Source organism: Bos taurus, chromosome 22 (genome assembly GCF_002263795.3).
Source record: "Bos taurus isolate L1 Dominette 01449 registration number 42190680 breed Hereford chromosome 22, ARS-UCD2.0, whole genome shotgun sequence".
Classification (NCBI taxonomy): Eukaryota; Metazoa; Chordata; class Mammalia; order Artiodactyla; family Bovidae; genus Bos; species Bos taurus.
Window position 1 is genome coordinate 29,959,658 of NC_037349.1, and position 18,330 is coordinate 29,977,987.

Consider the following 18,330-nt stretch of genomic DNA (forward strand, 5'->3'; position numbering starts at 1 on the left):
TCATCAGCTTGTCAGGATTACTCATCCTCCCCGGCCCAGCAAGAAGAAACAGGCAGCGTGCCCATTGCTTGTTTATTCCCTGTTTTAATTCTCATTATTACGTTTCTCAGGAAATGCACGCCTTAGCTAACAGTTACTGGCACACAAAGGTGTTTGAGTTCTTGCCAACATTTGGGGAGACTGAATGAGATGCCTTAGAGAAGGGTTGCCCCATCCTTTGCTTAAAGTTTTCTTTCCTTTTTTTCTTTTTTGTTTTTTTTCTGTCCTTTAGCCCATGAAGAGCATCATGCTTTTGAAGGTGGACGTGGAAAACACTAATTGCACTCTGTAAAGAATTCTTTGTCCTTTGCTGATTGGTTTTGGAAACGGTCTTAACAGGAGGGAGAGTGAAGAGGAGACCTGCCGGAGCCCGATGCTGGTTCATTTAGAGTGGGTTTCTGCCCCTGCAGATTGAGCAATTAGGACTCAAAGTGGCAGGTGGGGTGGGGGGGAGATTGTGTGGGTTTTTACTGTCACATTACTTGCTTTTCTTTCTTTTTATTTTTGGCTTTATGAATTCTCTGTTCTTTTCTCTCCAGTTTTTTTTTTCTTTTAAATTCCTCATTAAGTCTAATTATTGTTTTCTATACTCCCCTTTCATTGAGGCACAAGAAATCGGTTTCCCTTTAAGTAGCTGTGCTGTACCTAGTTAATGAGAATATGCATAATCGTGACAATACTGCTTTTGAAAACCACACTGTCCTCCAAGGAACACTAGCTTGGTGAAACCTGTCTTTTGATTATTTGTTGTGACACATTCCTACATACTCTGCACTGGGCATTGTTTTTTTTTTCTATCCCAGGGAAAAGAAAAACCTTACTTAATCTGATTTTGCACTGACAGCACCCACATCTTTTATTTTTCCTTTTTAATAATTTTTTTTGTTAGAAATGAAAGGAAAATAATAGTTGGGTTGCCAAACATGAAAACTATAATCACAGTTGAGTTATCAAGATATATGTCAAACTGTAAATCTTTGGACCTTCTGTGGAAGTACTGTCCAACCAGAATTTCAATTTGGCCTTTTCAAAAGAAGGCTTAGAGTGGTAGCAAAGGATTTGTCTCAGTAGGAAACCTTGTAATTTCTGATTTAAAGAGAAGGTGATATTTTAATTGTTTGAACTAACCTTCTTCTGAATTTTGGGTGTGTGTACCCATTTAGGGCTCTCCAAATCAATTCAGACACATTTTGTTAAATGATCCCATTTTCCTGCTCATGTTGTGTGTCGTTTCCAATAATCAATCATCCTCTAGCCTGGGCAACTTTCCCCTGCCTTTTTCATTTAGGAGCAGAAGTTAAATCTCATTTCCAAGATGAATGTGAACATTCATAAAGTTGAACTCTGAATGCATTTTGTTCACATTAATTTTTGGAGTTGTTGAGATACATCGTATTATGTTACCAAATAAATACCAGTTTTAATAGAAGGAAATGACCCCCTCTGGAACACTCAGAATGTTCTGATTTCCCTCCCAGCACTCTGCCAGGCCTCCTCCTAATCTACCTGAAAAAGGCAGGGCCATTTAGAAAGGCTGCCTCTGGCCAGCTTTTTTTCTGGAGTCAGGGGAGCTAGGGCATGCTTATACATCTCACAGAAGGGCAGTGAACTCCGAATTTCCTTTCACCCAGGATTTTTAATTCCTCTTGCATTATTGACCAGCAGAGAGGCGGGGCTTCTTCCAACCCCCAGCCTAAGTTTGTAAATAAAATTCTCCATTCAAACACTTTAAAGGACTTCAAACAACATCTCTTTACAATCATTGTACCCTTCACTTGCATTACTAACCACATCAACCATAATAAAAAAATGATCATGGCTTTTTTTTTAATGCTTTGTTTATAAACTTGAGTTTCTCCAGTGATTTCAAAATGAGGTATAAGTATATCAGACCCATTTTCAAAAGCCTGGAACTTGTTCATTTTAAATATTGTACCAACATCCAACTTGTTTTTAAATTATTGATCAAGAATTGAAAAAAATATTCTGGGCATGAGTTTAAATTCTCTTTTATAATATAAGTATTTTTTCTGATAGATTAGAAGAAAGGATATAATTGACTTATCTTCTTTATGATTGTCATATATATTTCCTTAAGTAAATGGATTATGAAGTATTTTTATTTTTGAACTTTATTTAAGGCATTGTGATGACATGTTCAAGTTTTGCATGTATGTAGCTTTTGAAGAAAAACAAATAAAAGGAACAGGAATGTTAGGCTCCCATTAATGTTTTCTAGTTTCTATTGTTTATGATCATGAAACATGGCTTAACACACAAAGTAGATTTTTCTGTCCCAGAGAACTTGTGGAACTCTTTCTGACTCTGGAAAATACCAACCGTGAGAAGGATTTAATTTGCCTAAGTTAAGAACCTATCATCTAAATTACTCTGAGAGAGGATTTTGTCAGATTTTGCTTTGGAAATTGTTTTAATTGAATATTTAGTTCATAAGGGACAGTGTATGAACTAAGCTGATTTAATCAGTTTAAAAACCTCTCATTACCTTTTTGGATTAAAGAAGCTAATACTCTTTTGAGGTACAAGGAACTGTCTTGTGGGGCATGTGACTTTTGTGTTAGGGTAGTGTCCCCTCCTTGGCCGAGGCCGGGGAGAATGGGCAGTCCCAGCAGAAGCCCCGTGTCTTTCTGCCAAATCTTTGCAGGTGTAGCCTGGACTCTGTGTAGAGTCACCCACAGTCCCTCCTGTTCAACTGAGGATGGATCATACCTGTTGAAAGTAATTTGTCTGTATTTTGGTTTTCTTTTGTAAGTGCTTTCTGAATGCTGACTTACTCCATTTTGATATTTCCTCCTCCCTCCTCCACCTTTTCCGCATTTCTAAAGTGAGGGTATAGTTTACAGAGAACATGTCCATTTAATATCATGTACCTATTAAATTCAGGATGTAGTTGACGGAGAAAAATATGGAAAGGAAAACAGTTCCTGTAAACTTTGAGTTTAACTTGACTCTGATCTTCTCCACTCTCTTGAATTTAGCTGATATCTACATCCTACATACAGTCACAAGACTTTATACTTGAAAGAAACTTTTGGGTATTATCAGGTCCATTTGACATAATGTATAATCTACCAACAGAGATTGTCTTTTGTGAAAGGACAGGGGACTAGCCAGTGTGATGCAGCTGAGCATTGAAGTCTGAGGGCTAAATCCCAGTCCAAGTTTCCTTAAACAGGGAACACCCTCTAACCCCAAAGCAAGTCACCCTAATCATGCACTAAATATCTGATCCAATCTGGACACTGATAGACACGTACATAATCAGACGCCCTTTTATAAACAGCTCTCAATTCTCTCCTGAAGCAGTGTCACGGTGTGGCGTTGTAAAATAACTTCATTATTCCGGGAGGTGGGGCTTTGCTATAAGATGCCCAACTCCAAGGGGATCCCAACTTCTGTGCTTACATGAAACTGACAACATCCAGATCGATCACACGGTGGCGCTGCCTTCCAGCCGACGGTCCTGGCTCAGCAGCATAGTGTATCCGGCTCTGTTTGTGTAATTACGTTAAGATTCTACTGCCTATTGCTCTTGTGGTTTTATAAAACTTTGATGAGATGCTACCAGTAGAGGTTTAGTTCCCCTACACCTAATAAAACTGTGTCAACGATAAAACACTCCGGATGTGGTATAAAAAAATCTCAAATTTTAGGCTCTCATTGAGCCTTTGAGCAGTTAGGAAGAGAAGGAATGAAATAAACCAACCTATAAGAAATACCAGAAATATTTCATCATATTGGGCAAATATTGTGTCCAAGGGGAGAAGTGCAATTAGAGTTGGATTCTTTCGTCTGTGTTCGCTTTCTAAATTTGAACCTCCCCTTAAAAGTGTAAGTCTGCTGTTCACCTTTCCTGTATCGATGTTTCTATCACATTCCACTCACTACAAATGAAAGTAGAGGACTGCCTGTAGATGGTTTATTTCCTAATGGAGGATATTCAGACTGATTACAAGAGAGTTCGGTGACTCAGGATTGTAAATGCCTGGAGAACTGCCTCAACTGCAGAGAGGAGTCCGAAGGTGAGGAGGAAAAGGTTAGGTATGGGAGTGCAGTGAAAAACCCCTAGGAACTCATCTGTGTAGCAATTAGGGTGGGCCATTCCTCTACATTTCCCACGAGGAGAAAAGCCCAAATAGATGACACATATTTCACACATCTGATAATACTACTCTCTTTTTGTTTTCTGTTTTTACGTATGCGTCAAAATCTAACAGCACTTCTTATTTAGGTTAACCCATTGAGATCTTGTAGATCTTGTAGATCTTGTAGGTCTTGCTGATGCAACTGACTCTTCAAAGAAAACTCACAGACTCTTAGAATTTTAGGGTGGAAGGGACCTTTGAGATCATCTATCAGGGCTTCCTGTCCCTTAGCTTGTAGAAGAATTACTGGGGTGCTTCCTTTCTTGACCCCAAACCTAAGAGTTTCTGAGTCAGATACCTGCCTTTTTAGCAAGTGCCCCGGTAGTTCTAGTATGGGTAGTCCTTAGACCCCCACTTTATGAATCCCTCATTATATCCAATCCCTAGATATGACAAACGAGGAGAGCATCCTACCCCCTACCCCCCAAGCTCTCTCAGGTGACCTGATTCAATTGGATAATACCAACAACCTTCTGAAACCTGGAGAAAGCCATTATTACTTAGACTTGAAAAGATGATGCTCGTAAATAAGAACTTTATGGCTAGCACCAGAAGTAGTAATAAGTAGCCCATCTCCGGAAGTCCATAATATAAAACCTTTAGTACAGAGTGGTAGGCTTTTCTCTTTTCTAAATACCATTTCAGCCTGTTAAGAAAAAAGAAATTAATGTTCAGAAAAAGTAGTTACCCCATATGTGCAGTAACTACTTTTCTATAATGTCTTATGGCATCTGGGGTTCAGCATCATTGAACAAGATTAAATGAACGTTATAGAGCTATAAAATTGCATGTAAAATAACGCAAAACTGTTCGAATGACTATCAAAGAAGCCCATGAATGAATTTCCACTAAAATTAATTGTCATTCCTAGACATGGCTTAGCAAAGCTGTTACTAAACTGGAAGGATTCTTTGATACATAAGGGTATCAAATAAAAAATCAAGTAAGTGTTCCTTAAACCATGTTAATGATAAGTGAAAGTCATCAAGAAGTCAGTATTATTTTGTTCATCATTGCTACTACAATTGAGAGTCCCATTGTATATGTGTGTGTGTTTTGAATGTACCTTACTAGAATATCCAATAAAATAGCCTTTTGGATATTCTATGGTGTCCTTCAGAAATCATGAGGTTGAAGAAATCTGTCTTACATGTTTTTGGTTTGGTTGTTTCCTGAAAAAGTTGATTGACTCATTTAACAAAGTGCATGATTTCTTCATGACAGTTTCAACTTCTCATGTTGAAGTCAGAGAATTTTTCTGAAACTTTTATTTTGGAAGTGTTTGAGATTTACTAACCTGGCAACTTTACATGAGAGAAACAAGAATGAGGTAAATATGAGCATTTCTGAGTTTTGTGTAGAACTTTTTTTTTAACATACAAAGAATTGACTTTTAAAAAGGTTTAGCAGGTAGAAATTTTATTTTTAGCAATTTATATTAATGAAGAGTGGGGAATATTAAAGGACATTGAGCATTTTAATTAAGTTATAGGGTTTTTTATTTTCAAATAAAGCTATTAGTTTTGGTGCATATACATTAAAATTCCCCCCCACCCCTGAATTTCTTAGCCCTTAATCAGATAATATGGCAGGCAGCCATTGTATGGTTTTACCAAAAGATTTTAACTGTCTTCTCAGTAATTAGTTATTAACACATCACCATTCTTTTGTATATCTTCCTCATTTGAGATTTCAGCTTCATTGAAATTGTACATAAAAGGACCTCAGAGCTTAGACAGTGGGCACACTTTAGCTTGGGACCTCCAGGACCATTTGTCCCAAATCTAAAATTTTATCAGTCTGCCTTCAAAATTACTCATACTTTTTGAACTGTGTTACCTGTATAAGTTGAAGCAGGTTTATTTGCCTGATTTCTTGGGTCTGCCTGTGCCCCCTCCTCTCCATGGTATACCATCTGTGCCCTGTGCTTTTGGGGCCCCTTCACATATGGCTACAAGCTGGTGTAATGCCCTTCCTTTTGATCTGGCTTCATCTAGTGATTTGCTCAGTATTTTTAAGGTCAGACTGAAGAGTTTTCTGTTCTAGTTATTTTTGATTTTATATTGTGTGTTGTGTTTGATGTTTCGGATACATGTGAAAGTTGCATCTCTAAGTCAGTAATTTTTATTCCAGCCTTTGGCAGCCATCAGGTAAGACTAGACTGTAACTTTCTTACTTGAAAACGTGTAGTGATTTATGTGTTTAGTGCACATGTTTGGCCTTTTCATGAGAAAGTTCTTACCGTTTTCTAATTTGGGACCATACTGCTGTGAATTAGCACTCCTGTCTTTTAAGTTAGAACTTCGTGAGGTTTGTTTAAGCGTCCGTTAATTTGTAGAACTTCAGGTTGAGATTTTTGTTAATCTGTTGCCGTGAATTTTTATGCTGTAATTAGGTTCTATAGTATAGAAATGTAGTTCCTCAGGTTTAGAATTTCATGCGATGTTATTTAACCACATTGCTTCATCTTAAGAAGGTCCCAGGTATATATGCATTGACTGTCAAACTCTGTTTATTCCAGCACCTACTGCAACTTTCTGTCCACCTGTTTGAATGTGCGTGAGCATGGTATCTGACCCTAGTGCGTTGCTGTGGTCCTCTGACAGGAAGCAGTATCTCTGTTTATTCTACTCCCTTCTTGAATATATTTGGTGATAGGGCTCATCTTGGTGTCTTAGAAAACACATTTCATTTACTTGCATTCTTTTTTTTTAACCCTCTGCCAAGAATGGTTTCATTTTAGAATAAGCCAATCATGCTTGTTTCTTTTTTGTCCCCCAATTTGCCCATAAGATTCAGTTGATCCTTATTTAGCCAAGTAGATTTACTCGTGCTTTAGAGCTACCCTGTCCCTTTAAAAACAAACAGAAGAAAGCAGCAAACTCTTTCTTTTTAACTTTGTATTTCATGTTGGAGTTCAGTTGATTAACAATGTCATGTTAGTTTTGCGTATGCAACAAAGTAATATACATGTATCTGTTCTTTTTCATATTCCTTTCTCAGTTAGGCTGTTCGAGAATATCAAGGAGTTAGGGGGCTTGGGATTGTCATGAAAAGCAGCAAACTCTTATTTTCTCCCATTCATCTGCAGATGAATCCTACCTTTCCCTGTAAAGCAAACAATTTTCAGGATTATGTATATGATGCCCAATTAATTTTAACCCAGTGAATTTCATGCAGGTTTTGGGGGACAGGGCATAACACTCTGAAGGCTTTGAGATTTCCTCATATCTCCTCTTCCGTTTGAGTCTGATAACTGCAGTCGTGTATCAGTCTGCGTTTTATTACCTAGCAGTTATTGATGCACTTGTGGAATGTGTTCTTGGTAGTTTTATAAGCACAGGCTCTGCTTTCCCACCTAAAATACAATGTTTTCAAGACCAACACCAGTGACTCTTTTAGTGCAGTAACTGCTGTTAAGGAATTTTTAACTGCTTTTGCTAATGAATGTAGTTTTTAAAAATCTCTGGAATCCTACAGGAAGGTAGGTCTTTTGTTATAAAAAGAAAACAGTAGCATTTACAAGGCTCAGCAAGTTAAAATGTGTATCATTGAAATATGTATCTATTTCCCATCATCTGGCTTGGCCGTGGTGCTGACTAGCGTATTTCTTGCCAGAGAAAATAAGTTTAAATCATAAGCATATTTAACTAGCAAGCATAAATCATAAACCCTTCCAGTCATGAGCATACTGAACTCTGGTACCATTTGCACAGATGGTATGGTTAAATGTGTGTGCTCCTCCCAGCTTCAAAGATGTGGACAAGCTTTTACTCCCCGATTTCCTCTCGTTCAGGAAATTTAAATCATTTTTTTTTTTTTTTTGCACACATAGAATTCTAAAAAATACAGACCTAGAGGAAGGTTTCAGGTCCTAGGAAAGTTTGGGGTTTTGTGACTTAGTGGAAAATAATGGAAGTGAAGGTTCAGCCCTAAAGCAGTATGCCCCCTTTTAAGGCAAACATGGTTGGTGTTTTGTGAAGATAGTCAAGTTCTGAAGGACAAGACTTTGATTTTCAGAGTGTATCTTTAAAAAAAAAATCACAGAGCCATAAATAAAATTTTAACAGAAGTCCCTTCTCTTTCAAAGAGTGTTCCCCAGGTGGCTGGTTCTACAGAAATACTTTTAGATACTGCAAACAAAGCTCCTATTGTAAAATTTATTTTTAAAAGTCTAGTAAAACAATAACACATCCCTACTGACGTGCATTGTGTGGCAAAACGTTAACATTTTGGAAGCCAGTAAGTGTATTTATGTACTCACTGATTGTGTTTTATGAAACATCACTTTAAAGACCTTTTTATTGTAAAGTAAAACAAGAATATAGAAAACCACCCAACACAAATGTATAGCTTAGTGAATTGTTACCAAGGGAATATCCTTCTAACAGCACCCATCTTGAGGGATAGAACTGGGCCAACTACCTCAGGAGCCCCAGTCACGAGTCTCCTCCTGGTCACGGCCCCCACCTTCCCCACTAAAATAACCATTACCGCGACTTACAGTAACACTTCCTTGCATTTCTTTCTGGTTTTATCACCCAAGTGATAAACCTTACTTTATATTTTTGTGTACAGAAGCTCCGTTATACTTGAGAAGGTTGAGTTCAGAAAAATTATTTATAAGCCCTTCAAAAGGTAAGTGTAGAGTGACACTCCGTAAACAGTTGCTATCTACAAGTTAGCCGTTGGGCAGAGTTTGGAAGGCTCCTTCTGAGGTATGCTGCTCTGGTCATAGCTATGATATCACTGAAAATAATAGCTAACGTGTATGGAGTTCCATGCACTCTAATCACATGGGTTAATGAATGTCCTTCACTCCGAAACTCTAAGAGGTAGATCTCATTGTTGTCCCAACTTTCTGTATGTGGAAACTGAGGTTCAGAGAGGCAAGATAATGTGTCTGATGTCTGAGATTCTGTATGAGTTTGCCTCTAAAGGAAAGGATCTACAGCCTTAAGAAAAAGATGGAAAAGTCACTGGCCTTATTAGTTCACTGTTTTCCAGACGCAGAGAGTATAAAGAATTTGCGTAAGGTCACAAAAACAGTCGGTGGCAAAGTTGCAGGCAGATCCCTAAATCTTGTGGCTGTTAAAATCAATGATCTTTCCTTCATTCCCTACCTTCTGTGGAAAAAAGGACACGTTTTCTAATCTGCTTCTCTTCATCATTTCCACATGAGCAGATTTGACTTGCAACCAGTTTATAACTAGGATGCACCACCCACTTGCTTATTTTCTCAAGATTTTAACTGGGAATTTAAAAAGTTTATATTCGAGGCTTGCTTTCCTGCCTCGCTTGAGTGCCCAATCTGTGGATGCACATGCCTCACACTCTTCTCCAAAGAATGTACAAGAATAACACATTTGACTGGTGTGGATGGCAGGTGAAAAAGAATTACTGGTGTAGTGTAGGCCCTTCCACATATTCATGGCCAATTCTGGATTATCCCAGCACAGATGGATCATGCAGAATCCCTATTCTGCTTCTGACGTGACCTTTAACTATTTGTGTTTGCAAATGCTTCTACCAGAGACTGCAAAGAAGAGCAGAGATGATGGAACTTGATTCCTTGACCAGAAGGTTAAGCATCCTGGTAAAAACGTTTGGTTATTTTGCTGGGAGACTCTGGGATTCTCTCTGGGTTGAACCCCTCTGGGATGCCTGACTCAGGCTTGGGTGTGAGCCTCTAGAAGGGAAGCAGACTGGGCAGCATGCACGGGGCTTGGTTTGGAATTTGTTACTGGATTGAGATCCCGTGAACTTGTGTCTTGACCAAGTCACTTGTCTTCTCTAAGCCCCAGTTTCCTCATCTCTAGGAAGGAAGAAGGTGGAGCTTCTTCAACGCAAACAGCATAGTTAGGCACCCAGCTCAGTACTTTGCTCTGCAAAGCAGTAGTAAATACTTCCTTAGGTTGGCTGTATCCATGAAGTTCATCCAGTACAGAGAATGGAGCTGATCCAGTGAAACTTTCACAGTTTCCTCTTAAGGGATTGGCCCAGCCTTAGCTGTTTGAGGTCCTGTAAGTTGTTGATGGCAACACTGGCCAAACTCACTAGTCTCCCAACTGCTTGTTTACTGATCGTTCTACCTCATGACACCCTATTGGGAAAAACAGATCTACCTTCTTCACTTGAACTCTATACCTGGCTTCTGAGTCCATTTGCCATGAACCCATTTAAAACCTGAATGAACTTTCCAATTAATTATTTTCTAAGGACGTGATTGTCTTCATTACTCAGGAATATAAAAAGGAAGTTTAGTTGATTAAAATGTTTCCAGGCTGAGGAACATTGTGTTGTGTTAGTCTCGTATTGTCCAGTGTGGCTTGCAGGCCTGCAGACGTGACCTGGGATGAAGCCTGTAGCAGGCTCCCAAAAAGTCCCTAAATAACAGGTATGTTTTTTTAATCCTGGATACCTTAAAGACACATTGATAGGCATTAATATAACTGAGATAAGGATTATATAGGATATTGACTCATTCATTCAGCTAGTATGTATTGAACAACTAAGGCATGCCAAGCACTAGGGATAAGAAAATAAACAAGACATCATCCATTCTTTGAGGAGCTTACAGTTCAGGGGATGGGTAAATATCATTGAAACTTCTGAACACTAGATGGTAAGAAAGACAGGAAATGGTTCTTAAATATGTTTGACTTCCGAATGCCTACACATACTGCAAACTCGATGCATGTTTGAATGAAGGAATGTTTGAATGTTACCCTAAAATATCCTTAGATTTCTAAAGCTGAGTGTTTTCTCTAATCTCAGCATTGTTTTAAAATTCTCTAATAATAGTTTTGACAATGAATTCAGTAACCACAGAGGCTGTTTATAATTTGTTGGTGCTTTTCAAACATCTTTCAAAGCCAAGCGAGCCCTCGACTTCTGCTCAGTAATTCACTGTCTTTATGTCTCTACCTGAGGGGTAACAGTCATAAAACGGCCTGTGCACCAACATGTTAAATATGGGAATTCTTACACTGTGGAATGTCTAAAGATTGCTTACTCTGTCATTTTTAAAAGCCTGTAATTCCTTATAAAGCATATATAGCATCTGAACAAGAAATATGACACTAAGTCTCGGATTAAATAATATCTCGGGGCCGCTACCTTATGCATTTTCAGCAGTTTGGGAACTCCACTAAGTGCAGGTTAACAAGCCCAGAGCATCATAAATGAGCATCTGTCCCATGACCCAGCTGGAGACCCCTCCGATTATTCATTCCAGAAGCACGTGCTGACACCGAGTTCAGCCCTCTCGGCTCTCCCACTCTTCGTGGTCTTTTAAGATTGGCAGGAGGTCAAATCCTTCCACCCCTGCGCTTTGTGGCACGGCTCAGTGTTCTCCGGGTCTTGCTTTGTAGCCCTGATAACTCTATTTTCAAAATTAAAGTAAACAAAAAGAGACCCTGGCCAGGGAGCAATCCAACCCTGAATGTTTATGTGGAAAAGGGTTTGTGTTTTGTTTTGTTTTAAAGTCTTTTAAATGAGAACAGGCAGCTCTGAGAAGAACTTGTTCGATTCGGCACCACTGCTGTTTTGCCCGCTGACCTGGACTTTTGCAAGCCCAAGTTCATCCTTCCTCTTCAAAGGCCTGGCTCTGAGCTGATCACACATTTTCCTTGATGACAAATTAATCAAACTTGATTTCTTGGATGAGATGGATACAAAAGAACTACAACTCCCCAAGGCCCGAAAGTCAATACAGCCCTTCTGGCTCTGATTAGAGTAACAAAAGGATATCTGAGAGGCATCTTCCTCCCGCTTGCGGCTGTGGGACGAGCTGAAAGCCAGCCGAGCTTGTAAAGGAGAAAGGCCTTATTAAAACACATTTCAGCTGCGACCCAGTGAACGGCGAGCCCCCCTGACAGAGAAAATGACTTCTTAGTAGATGCTCACCTTTACTCAAGAGCAAAGTTTCCGCTTAAAAAGACCAAGAGGAAGTAGTATATTATGAATCTGAAATGTTTATAGATCTCCCCTTTTATGTTTCTGCTGTGAAGATGAGGTTAAAAAAGAAAGAAAGAAATCCGTCTGTGATATCTGGCAAATGTTAGATATAGCCCTGAGTTTGGATAAGGAAATTGACTTCTACCTGGTTAGAAAGGAAATTCCCCAAGTCCGGGGGATTTATGTACCTGTGAAAGCAGGCCTAAGACAAGGTAAAGGAATGGGCTTCAAAATGCAATTGCTGTGGGTCTGCTCTGACAACCCACTCAAGGGAGAGAGCGAGAGAAGCATTCTGCTAAATCGGGGAGCACAGGATTTCAACGCAAACCCCTCTTAGCAGCTTTGTCATCCGCCTGTTCTGTGGGGCATCCAAGGACACTGCTCGCATCCTTCTTGTGATTGCTCTGCCTTCTAAATTTAGAAGAATTGCTGTTGCACAAAATATGGTCCCCTGACTGTCCTGGGCCAGTTTTACGCTTTCCCCAAAATACCTTCACAAAATAAAGGGTTCATACCTCGAGATCACAATTTTGAAAAGAGGTCTGGGAAGGTTTTTTCCCTCCTCCCCTGTAGTAATGGAGGCAACACACACACATCTACACACTGTTGGTTCCCCTTCTATAAGTTTGTAGGGTCTGCTGGCCCACAGCCCCAGTGTCGACTGATGGTTGCTACATGTGGGCAGAGTGAAGTGGGGTCATGTGGGACCATCTCTCATGACACTGGGTTTGAAGATCCCTCCTCCAAGTATCTTTCTGATCCTGACAGGTCGTTTTCAAAATGTCTAGCATTCATTCCAGGACCCTTAATCACTCAAAGCTGTCTTTGAGATTCCAGCAATGAGCAAATTGTACAGAGGTTCTGCCTGCCCCTGTGAGGCAGCTCCAGCGCCACCCTCACCTCTGCCCTCTGACATGTGGGCTCCCAGTTGCAGCAGCCAAACTCTCATGTCTCTAGCCCTGCACCCCAATCACGTCCTGCTCACCTCTTCCTGGTGCTCTGAGGGGGAGCCCAGGTCCCCTTGCCCGTCAAGCCTGTTCTGATCTCTCCAGCTTGAGTGGAGCCCTCCTCTCTCTGAATCTAGGAGATACCTGAATTTCTTTGACTCCCCACCCCTCTATGGCCCGTGGCTCATTCTGGGGTGTGTGTATATGAGTGTGTGTGTGTCACTTGCCAGGCTGGCACTAACTTGGCATTTTCACATCGCACCTCACCCCCAGTCCTAAACACTGAGGCTCTGCTCTTGGTTGAATGGAGGAGCCACTCTGTCAAAAAGCCCATCAGACATCCCATCTTGAGAAACCCATGTACCGTTCCTAGGGGATCGCTTTTGTGGCTGGAGAGAGCACTCTGTTTGGATTGAGACCATTTCCCATCTCCCTACACCCCAGCCTGCCGGTTTTGTGACTCTGAATGAGCTGCCTGACTTCTGAGCCTCGTTTGCTCATCTGGGTAACAGGAAAGATGAATGCCCCTATCACTGGGTGGGAGGAGTCAATGAAAAAATTATGCATAAAGGCTCGTGACAAACTGTTAAGCGCTCTTCTTGTGTAGGTTTTGATGTTAATGTCTCATGATATTTGCAGTGTTTTGGTCAAGTTACTCTGGGTTTTTTGTTTTGGTTTGGTTTTTTTGTTTTTTTAAGGTATTTGGCCAGTTTTTTTTTTTTTTTTTAATCACACTCTGAAGTAGAGTCCAAAAACCTTTTGTTTTATGAAAAAAAATTTTTTCCTTTAGGATAAAACTAATGCATGCTCATTTTTAACAAATGTGAACAATAATGATGGTAGCTGGCCGCATCCCCGGTCACCTTTTTTATTCCTAAATGATTAGTAGGAAATAACAGTGTTTATGAATATCTGAAGATAACGCAAGAAAACTCGGCCAAAGTTGGGGCAAGGGGAGAAGGCAAAGAGCTGTACAGAAAGTAAGGGACACTGTATTGGAAAAAGGAGGCAGCCAAGCAACGCGATTAGCTTGGCGGAGCGCCGCCGCCTGCCCACAGGTGGTGTGAGTAACGAGTGATTAATGAGCAGCACGTGTCTCGTCCGCGTGTTTGACTACGTTGACCGTTACGCTCCGTCAGCGTGGTTCTGCATTCTTGACTCTGCTCGGGAGGTGGCGGTTTGAAGGCAGAGAGAACCCTGGGGGACTCCCTTGGACCTTAAAGAGTTTAGACCGCTTCCTCCCACCCACCCCCAAGAAGAAACGAACTCGACCCTCACCCGAATCGACAAATTTGCATCGTCTTCCCACCAAGAGGCAGAAATGGTTGCCCCTGAAGAAACTTCAGTGGAGGTTCGTGGTTTTACGTCTCATTCTTTTGCTCGTCAGTGTTGTGTGCCGTCTTCCCGAACGGCTTATGTCTCTTGGGTTCATGTCGCTGAATTCTAGTCCGGGGCCAGCGTTGTTGCTATTCACAGTTTCTTCTGGACGGTGGGCTGGAGCTGGAGAAGGTGCCGGCTTCTGAGAGTGGGAAAATGGGACTTACTGCCATCTTCTTGGGATTTGGGTTTCCTCAGTGGCTGTTGCGAGTGTTTGCCCACGCGGAGCCCTTAGACAAGGCAGCCCTAGAATGTCTTAGATGAGTCGGTCAAAGGGAAAGTGGTGTGAGTGCTTTGTGGGGACTGCGGGGACCTCGGGGCCCAGAGAGCGGAGTAGGCACTCTCTGCTCGTGGAAAGGCATCCTTGACGCCTAGTTGTAACATGGGCCAAGTTGCCTCAGTCATGTCTGACTCTTTGCAACCCTATGGACCGTAACCCCCCAAGCTCCTCTGTCCATGGGGTTCTCCAGGCAAGAATACTGGAGTGGGGTGCCCTGCCCTCCTCCAGGGATAGTTATAACATATGCTTGTTCTAATGAATATCTGTTGCCATTTCTCTTGTCTATTTCATTTTATGTGTTTCGGGTTTTAAGAAATTTTAAATCTCATGTTGCAGACGAAAAATAACTAATGAGTTCCTAGATTGAGCTGTTGGGGGACAGAATGTATTCACCTGGGACCAAACGCTGGTTTTTAAAAGCAATTCGCAGGGGCTTCTCTGGTAGCCCAGTGGTTAAGACTTCACATTTCTAATGCAGGAGGTGCTGGGTTCGATCTCTGGTCAGGGAAGGAAGGTCCCATATGTGGCAAGGTGTGACCAAAAAAACAAAAAAACCAGCTTGTGTTCAAAGTCTATTACAGTGATCCACTTCTTACCTCCAGTTCTTAGAGATACTTTCTTCACTGCATGGGTTCAAAAGTATCTGTTTTTTAAAGCTGTAGCAATTTTGAGGTTAATTTGTAGCAGAATAGGAAATAAAGCACTCAGCTCATCACATTATTTCTAAGTCACTACCTATGTGTAGCCCCTCAGCTCAACCCTGATAAAATAACCAATGTGGTTTCCTGCGATCCTTGCCGGCCTCCTCCCAGTTAACTAGATGGAGTCCTCCAGAAACAATTAAGACCAGCTGTGCTTTGGGGACTCTAGTAAGGGTTTGATGTAGAGAGATTCCACGGTGGTGGATAGTGAGCTCGGAGAAGAGTCCTCTCTCTCAGTCGGCTAGGTGGTGATGTATTGTTTCCTGAGCACAATAGGACTCAAATGAGTCTGGAGACCCTCTCCAAGGGCTGCCATTAGAGATTTCCAATATCTGGTACAAGTTAGGTCCTCTAGAAGCTGGCAGTTACATAATCCCACCTCTGTGGGCACAAGTGCAATGTCACTTTTTTTTTTTTTGAAACTTTTTCAGCTCTGTGCCAGATACTGTAGGTGTGGACTTCCTTGGAAGATACATCTTCATTTACTTTTGTAGATGAATGGGCTTTCTAAATGTGTGCTGGTCAGCCTTTGATGATTCAAGAGCAGCCTGTGAAGCAGTCACTGACCTGAATCAGGGTCCTATGTAGTGACACTTATTTCATAGCTGGGGTCCTGAAGCTTAGAGGGGAAGGGTCCCCTGCCCGGGGTCACAGAGCTGCTGAGCCTCAGAGCAGGATCTGTACCGTATTCCCCATATTCCACATCCCGTTTCCTTTTTCCTAGGCAATTTTAATTTTGCAGTTGTTTAAATAACACATTCCTCTTCTCTACTCTGCCTTTGTTTTCTGAATTCTGTTTATTCCAAGTCTGAAATTTTCACTGAGAAAAAGCTTCACAAATTAAGCAAAATGCCAAATTAACTTCAGTGGCTTAAAATATTAGGAGTACAAAAAAAAAAATGAGGCGTGCAAGGCAAGAGGACCACCATAAGCCCCACTGCATGAGGACTACTTCATTTCAAATGACAGGAAGATGAGCTCAGACTGTCTTTAAAAAAAAATATGAATAATGTTACTGGAAAATTGTGAAGAAGTGGCTTCAGGCAGAGTTTGATCCAGAAGACCTATTATCTTGGTTCTTATTTTTCTTTTGTCTTCGTTCTTCAGGATTAAACCTGCATCCTCCAGTTTTAAGTCCAGAAATACAGATTTTTCCCTTACTTTCTCTCTCTGGCATCCCACTAAGTCCAAAGGTTGTGTACCATTGACTCTAACTGGTTCTCATTCTTATTCCTGAGTTAGTTATCGTGGACAGCAACAGGCTTAACACACCCATCCCTAATGTAGGAGTGAAGTCATGGTGGTGGCTTCCCAGACAAGGTATTGACAAGGGTATTGATACTGGGTAACAAATACCACTGCAGCCTCAGGTCCCAGTAGCTAGATGATGTAAGGCAAGTTACCTAAATGCAAAGCTTTCCTTTTTTCAGCTGCAGAGAAGATGATAAGGGCATTGCTCTGATTTTGTGAAGTGTTCTTGACTGTATCAGGTTCAGTAAATTTTACCAATTAGCATAAGCTTAGACGCCAAGGGGCTGGGACTGGGTGATGTAGTGGCTCCCAGTTGCAATAAGAATAAAGTCTTGACTCCTTGATTAACCCACGGGGAGCGAAGTCTCCAGCTCTTTGTGGATACCCTCCTGTTTCCTTTTCCCACTCCCATTGCCCCTCCCTGGAAGTGAGTGACCACCCAGGGGCCCTGGCAGCACTCTCCTCCTCCCTCCCCTCCCCCTGTTTTCTCTTTAGAGCCACACACCTTTCCCCATAGAGCCCACAGCTAGTCTGTGGAAGATTGCCTGTTTGTCTGTCCCGCCCATTAGACTTGGTAAGGATGAGACTCTGATTGTCACTTGAAAAGAGCCGCTGGCTTGTCAGCAGTATTCAAAGGATCTTTGGAGTGTAAAACAACCAGGGCTGAACACTAGGCCAGTCCATGGAGCATCTCCTAGGTGAAGGCCTGGTTGGTTCCGCGGATCTGGTTCCCCAGTGGAGGAGGGGGCTTGGCTCTGGCCTATAGTTGCAGTCCTCATCCCTGGTTAAGTCTAGGCCACTTGCCTTGCATGGCCTCCGACAGATGCCCAGGGAGAGTGTGCCAGGCATGGAATGGACCAAACCCACCATTGGAAAAAAGCCCCTGGGGCCCAGCTGATAGCCTGGGAGCAGTTGGCTTTGCCACCTGCATAGACTCTTAACAGTCCATGTCCAGGTTTTTAGGTAAGGTTGTTCTGTAGTAAATTCTTGTTTTGAAATGATGAGCTGCTGCTTGATTCAAAAAGCAGATTTTAATACACAAAAGAACTTTCCTGAAAGTCAAGATTTACTTTCTGTGTTAAGGCTTAAGAGCTGCTCAAAGTAAAAATGTCCCTGACTTTATGTTAAGGGAAATTGGGAGGAGAATCAAAAATGGCAAAGAAACACAAATTTGGAAATAACTGGATGGGCGATGAGACATCCTCTACTGGCTGCCCTCTCCCCGTTCTCAAGGGTACTGTTCTCAAGCCTCCTGTACGTATCTTTCCATGCAGGTAGCAGTTTGCAGGGAGGGTCTTGCCAATGGTAAAGTATGGAATATAATTCTTTCTAGTCAGGTTGGGTTTGACTACTCACAGGCTAGAAATACTTCCTTGCTTGAAGTGCTGGAGGTGAACTGAAGGATTAGACCCCAGCTGCAAATGTGCGCCTTATGTCTGAGAAATGAATCTGGGCAACTGTGCTCATCAGCTCCACTTGCAAGCCCACTTCCCTCTCTTTCTGCTGCCAAATTTCCTCTTGTGGAGCTGGTCTCTCTCTTATTGGAGTATTTCCCATGTGTTTGCTAAAGAGACATCACCACCAAGACATCTGCAGAGTCTCTAGGCTTT

At 41.5% G+C, this 18,330-nt stretch overlaps 1 protein-coding gene across 2 annotated transcripts in view; it reads left to right on the forward strand.

Moving 5' to 3' along the window:
- Positions 1 to 18,330, forward strand: part of EIF4E3 (eukaryotic translation initiation factor 4E family member 3) — a 115,017-nt gene that overhangs the window by 38,097 nt on the left and 58,590 nt on the right. The window contains 1 exon segment of one of the 2 annotated variants that reach the window (NM_001102306.1): positions 272 to 2,264. The exons of the other annotated variant lie outside the window; for it this stretch is intronic. Coding sequence (NP_001095776.1) covers positions 272 to 318 — 47 coding nt within the window. The 3' untranslated portion in view covers positions 319 to 2,264. 2 annotated transcript variants of the gene reach the window in all.